General features: G+C 50.1%; 1 protein-coding gene across 1 annotated transcript; it reads left to right on the forward strand.

The window, feature by feature from the left end:
- Window positions 1–774: 774 nt before the first annotated feature.
- Window positions 775–1,470, forward strand: LOC306815381 (olfactory receptor 14I1-like; the record flags this gene model as incomplete). Its single annotated transcript, XM_079331950.1, has 2 exons — window positions 775–895; window positions 1,136–1,470. 2 exons carry the CDS (start codon window positions 775–777, stop codon window positions 1,468–1,470), a joined length of 456 nt encoding a protein of 151 aa, XP_079188076.1.
- Window positions 1,471–5,341: the final 3,871 nt, after the last annotated feature.

A 5,341-nucleotide genomic window follows, 5' to 3' on the forward strand; every position in this document is an offset into this window, starting at 1 on the left:
CCCCAGGGCTGGGCTGGGCTCTGGCATCACTGGCAAGGACAAGGCTTGGATAGAGAGAAGGAGCAGCCCGTAGGCACAACTCTGGGCAGCAGAGAGCCAGATCAACCCTTGCAATCCATCCCTCAGTCCATCTGCATCAAGATAAAAAAGAATTTAGGGAAAACTAATTTAAAATTAAGGCCTTAAAAAGGCTTTTTTTATTTTAAAAGATAGTTTTAAGTGTGATTATGCTGAAAAAGAGGGAGGTGAAATGAACAAATGAACTAGTGTCAGAACAGCAGGTCTGACTTCAATGAGGCATAGGGAACTCTGTTTTCTGTCTGGGCTCTTAACTATTCAGACTGAAAGTGATACTGGAGATGAGGCAGGTACTCAGTAACACAAAGCTGAACTCAAAAATTGTTAGCAAAATTCTCCACAGGAAGAAAAATCATTATGGAAGGATTCCTATTTTAATTACAAAGGAGTGACTCAGGAAGGTCAACTGCAGCTTGTCAATGTTTTCTTTCAACAGCCCACACTGCCCAGAATGAAGAAATGTCCAACAGCAGTTCCATCAGCCACTTCCTCCTGCTGCCATTGGCACACATGCGGCAGCTGCAGCTCCTGCACTTCTGCCTCTTCCTGGGCATCTCCCTGGCTGCCCTCCTGGCCAACGGCCTCATCATCAGCGCCGTAGCCTGCGGCCACCACCTGCACACTCCCATGTTCTTCTTCCTGCTCAACCTGGCCCTCACTGACCTGGGCACCATCTGCACCACTGTCCCCAAAGCCATGCACAATTCCCTCTGGGACACCAGAACCATCTCCTACTATGGATGTGCTGCACAGGTGTTTTTCTTTCTATTCTTCATCTCAGCAGAGTATTCCCTTCTAACCATCATGTGCTATGACCGCTAAGTGTCCATCTGCAAACCTCTGAACTATGGGACCCTCCTGGGCAGCAGAGCTTGTGCCCACATGGCAGCAGCTGCCTGGGCCAGTGGCTTACTCAATGCTCTACTACACACGGCCAATACATTTTCCCTGCCCCTGTGCAAGGACAATACCCTGAGCCAGTTCTTCTGTGAAATCCCACAAATTCTCAAGCTCTCCTGCTCAAATTCCTACCTCAGGGAACTTGGGCTTATTGCAGTTAGTGCCTCTTTTTCATTGTGCTGTTTTATGTTCATGGTTTTCTCTTATGTGCAGGTCTTCAGGGTTGTGCTGAGGATCCCCTCTGAGCAGGGACGTCACAAAGCCTTTTCCACCTGCCTCCCTCACCTGGGTGTGGTCTCCTTGTACATCACCACTACAGCATTTTCCTATCTGAAGCATCCCTCAATTTCCTTCTCATCTGTGGATCTGGCCCTGTCAGTTCTGTACTCAGTGGTGCCTCCAGCCCTGAACCCCCTCATCTACAGCCTGAGGAACCAGGAGCTCAAGGTTGCCTTGTGGAGACTGATGACAGGATGGTTTCAGGAACACTGAAGTGCTGGCAAATTTCTGCAATCCCTAGTAATAAAAGTCATCTCTGATTGTTTTATTGGTTACATCTTTGATTTGTTATTTCCTTTCTGTTATTTTAGTTTTTCAATATATTTGACAAGAAAATGCTATTTCTTGTGCCATATTCCATTAAGATCTTTTCTACATTTACTGTGACCCACAGAATGTGTCAATGAAAGTTCTGTTCCTGTTGGCTTTGAACAAATTAATTTTCTCCCAGCAAAGTTTCACCAGAGATGTCCCTCTTGTTCCATTCTCTGGAGCTGCAGCAGCAATATCTGTGTGCAGAGCTGGGGCAGATCAGTGCTGGCACAGCAGCTGTGCCCAGTAGCTGCAGCACTTGGTGTTGCCAGTGCTGCTCCCATGCCACTGACCTGCTGCCCTCCTGCCCCTCGTGTTGCTGCAGGGCCTGAGTGCTCTCAGGGCTGGGCACAGCCCTGGGGGTGGCAGTGCCGAGACTGCAGCCGGGACAGGCCATGGGCACTGCTGGGGCAGCGTTGACGCATCAGGGCAGGGCCTGGGAGCTTCAGGCTCCTTGCCCAGGCTCTCTCCAGAACACTTGGCCAGGCCAGTGCTGAGCAGAGAAAACCCCCGTGAGCAGTCCCAGGCTGCCTATGGGCAGGCTGGGTGCAAACAGCATGGATGGTGCTCTGCAAGGTCCCTGCAAGGGGGGAGACCCTGGCAAGGAGCAGCAGAGCAGGGGCTGATACATCCCCACAGCGCTGGACAGCCCAGGGCAGCGTCCCAGAGCATCCTCATGCACCCGCCAACAACATCCCCCCTCTGTAGCCCTGGCCTCTCCCCCAGCTCACACAGGTGCCGCATCCTTGCAGGCACAGGAAGCTCACTTGTGCTGTGAGTTTCCTCTCCCACTGTAGACATTGTTGCTCAGAGCCATGGCTCCCTGGCTGCCAGATTCAAACTGCTCTAAGCATTTCCTTTGCTTCACTTTTTCTTTCCTACTTTCCTTCTCCCTGACCCAGATTTCTTCCTCTTGCCCACCCCTGTTCTCCTCCCCTGCAAACAACCCATTCCTGTTTGCCCTTTCCTCTCTGGCCCCACTCCCTATTTCAATTCTTGAGTTGGCACCATGGAAACGTCCCTTGGGGAGCAGGATCATCCCACAAGTGCTTCAGGAATTTTCTGCAGGATCTTGCAGTGCCTCATGCTCCTCCCTTGCCAGAGGCACCACAAGCTGAGAGACCTGGGATGCTGGACCTTCTGAAGAGGAGGCCCAGGGCTCATCCTGCATCTGCTCCATGGGTGGTTTTAGAGAATCACAGAATCAATCAGGCTGGAAAAGACCTTGGATATCATCAAGTCCAACCTGTTCCCTGACACCCCCTTGTTTCCCTGACCCTCTTCTTCTCCAGGATCAACAACCTCAGGTCTTTCAGCCACTCCTCACAGAACTTGTGTTCCAGACCCCACACCAGCCTTATTGTCCTTCTCTGGACATGCTCCAGCCCCTCAATGTTCTTTCTAAATGGGAGGCCCAGAACTGGACACAACACTCAAAGTGTGGCCTCACCAGTGCTGAGGACAAGGGAAGAATCACAGTCCTCTTCCTGCTAGCCACACCCTTCCTGATCTAGGCCAGGAGCCTTATGCCTTCTTGGTCTCCTGAACACACTGCTGGCTCATGGCCAGCCTGCTGTCCATCAGTGCCCCCGGCTCCTTTTCTACTTGGCCTCTATCCAGACACTCTGTCCACAGCCTGGAGCGCTGCAGGGGTTGTTGCGGCAGGACCCAGCTCTTAGTACTGTTAAACCTCACCTTCTTGGATTTGGGCCCTGGATCCAGCCTGTCCAGGTCCCTCTGCAGAGCCCTCCTACCCTCCAGCACATCAACACTCCCAGTTTGGTCTCGCCATGGTTCCATGAGGCCCTAAAATGTCACAATGATCTCCATGATTCCATGAGGCCTCCCAGTGTCACAATGTCTCTTTGGTTCCATGGGATCTCTTGATGTCACAAAGTCCCTTCGATCCTTGGGCCCTGCAGTGTCACAAAGGATTCTTGGTTCCATGAGGTCTCACAGTGCAGCAATGTTCTCTTTGGTTCCACAGTGTCACGATGGCCTTTGTTTCCAATGGGCACCTCGGTGTCAAACATGTTTCCCTTATTCCATGAGTCCCTGAGGATCAGCACTGGTCCCTTGGTTCCGTGGGGCCCTGCAGTGTCACAATGGTCCCAACATTGCACAAGGTCCTGCTCTGTCACCATGGTCTGAATGGTTCCACAAGGCCCTGCAGTGTCACAGTGGCCTCTGTGGTTCCATGAGGCCTCCGAGTGCCACCATTAATTCCTTGGTACTGCATTGTCACAATGGAGCCCTGGTTACACAAGATCCTGCAGTGTCGCGAGGGACCCTTGGTTTCATGGGGCACCACAGTGTCACAATTGTTCCCTTAGTTCCAAGAGTCCCTGCAGTGGAACAATGGCCCTTTGATTCCATTGTCCCCAGGCTCTTACAAGGCTCTCCTTGGTTCCACAGTGACACAATGGCCCCTTGGTTCCACAAGGCCCTGCAGTATCACAGTGGCCTCTCTGGTTTTACAAGGACCCAGAGTGTCACAATGGACTCCTTGCTTCCATGTAGTCCCACAGTATCACAATGGCCCCTTGGCTCTGTGGTGCCATGTCGTACACAGTGTCACTATGGTGGTCTCAGTTCCATAAGGCCCCACAGTGTCACAATGGCCCCTTGCTTCCCCAGGGCCCTGCAGAGTCACAAGCCTCACAGAATCACTCAGGCTAAAAAAGATGTTTGAGAGCATCAAGTCCTTCCTGTGACCTAACACCTTGTCACTCAAACCATGGCACTCAGTGCCATATCCAGTCTATGCTGAAAGACTTCCAGGGACCATGACACACCCACCTGCCTGAGTAGCCCATTCCAAAGCCCAATCACCCTTTTATTCAAGAATATTTCTTAATGTCCACCCTAAAACTCCTCTGGTGCATTTATGACTGTGTGGTTGTGTCCTTTCACTTTTCCCTGACAGAGGATCCCAAACCCCACTGGCAGCATCCTCCTGTCAGGGAGTTGTAGTGAGTGATGAGGTCTCACCTGAACCTCCTTCAGGAGGGTCAGTAACCCCAGCTCCCTCAGCTGCTCCTTACAGAACTTGTGTTCCAGATCCTTCACCAGCTTTGTTGCCCTTCTCTGGACACGCTCCAGCCCCTCCATATCTTTTCTAAATTGGGGGGCCAGAACTGGACACAGCTCTCAAGGTGCTGCCCAACCAGTGCCGAGTACAGGGGAACAATCACTGCCCTGGTCCTGCTGGCCATAACATTCCTGATCCATAGGAATTCCACGGGTTAGATGAGGGAAATGTTAGGGAGGGTGTGGACACAAAGTGTTATTGATTGTCAGCCATGAAGGGTCTTGATTTTCATATTTATTCAGACTGCATTAGAAAGTGCAGGGGGTCAATATGAATTGGGCATTGCTGGTATCAATCTATAAATATGAAAAAAAACCCAGGACAAACCATTTCTCTAAAAAGCACTTCTCTCTACAATGTTTTGGATATAATATACAGTATATTCACTCTGAATACACTTCTGAAAACTGTCTAATTAACCACAGAAGAATTGAAAACTTAAATTATTCCTGGGGGCATTTCTTGTTTGGGTGTTTTGAAGAAATGTTTATGAGCCTTTGTCACTGAATTCCCGAACTGAAGAGATCCAGAAAAAAGAGTTCAATTTTAAGTTTGCCATGGATTAAGCCTTAATAAAATTGCCACTGTAACCACTAGAATTTTTTACTCATTTACTGCTGTGATATAGGATTAGGAGGAAGGGAAAACAGGATCAAAGTTTAAAGGATACAAAGAAAGTAC

This window comes from Erithacus rubecula (genome assembly GCF_903797595.1).
Source record: "Erithacus rubecula genome assembly, contig: scaffold_121_arrow_ctg1, whole genome shotgun sequence".
Lineage (NCBI taxonomy): Eukaryota > Metazoa > Chordata > Aves > Passeriformes > Muscicapidae > Erithacus > Erithacus rubecula.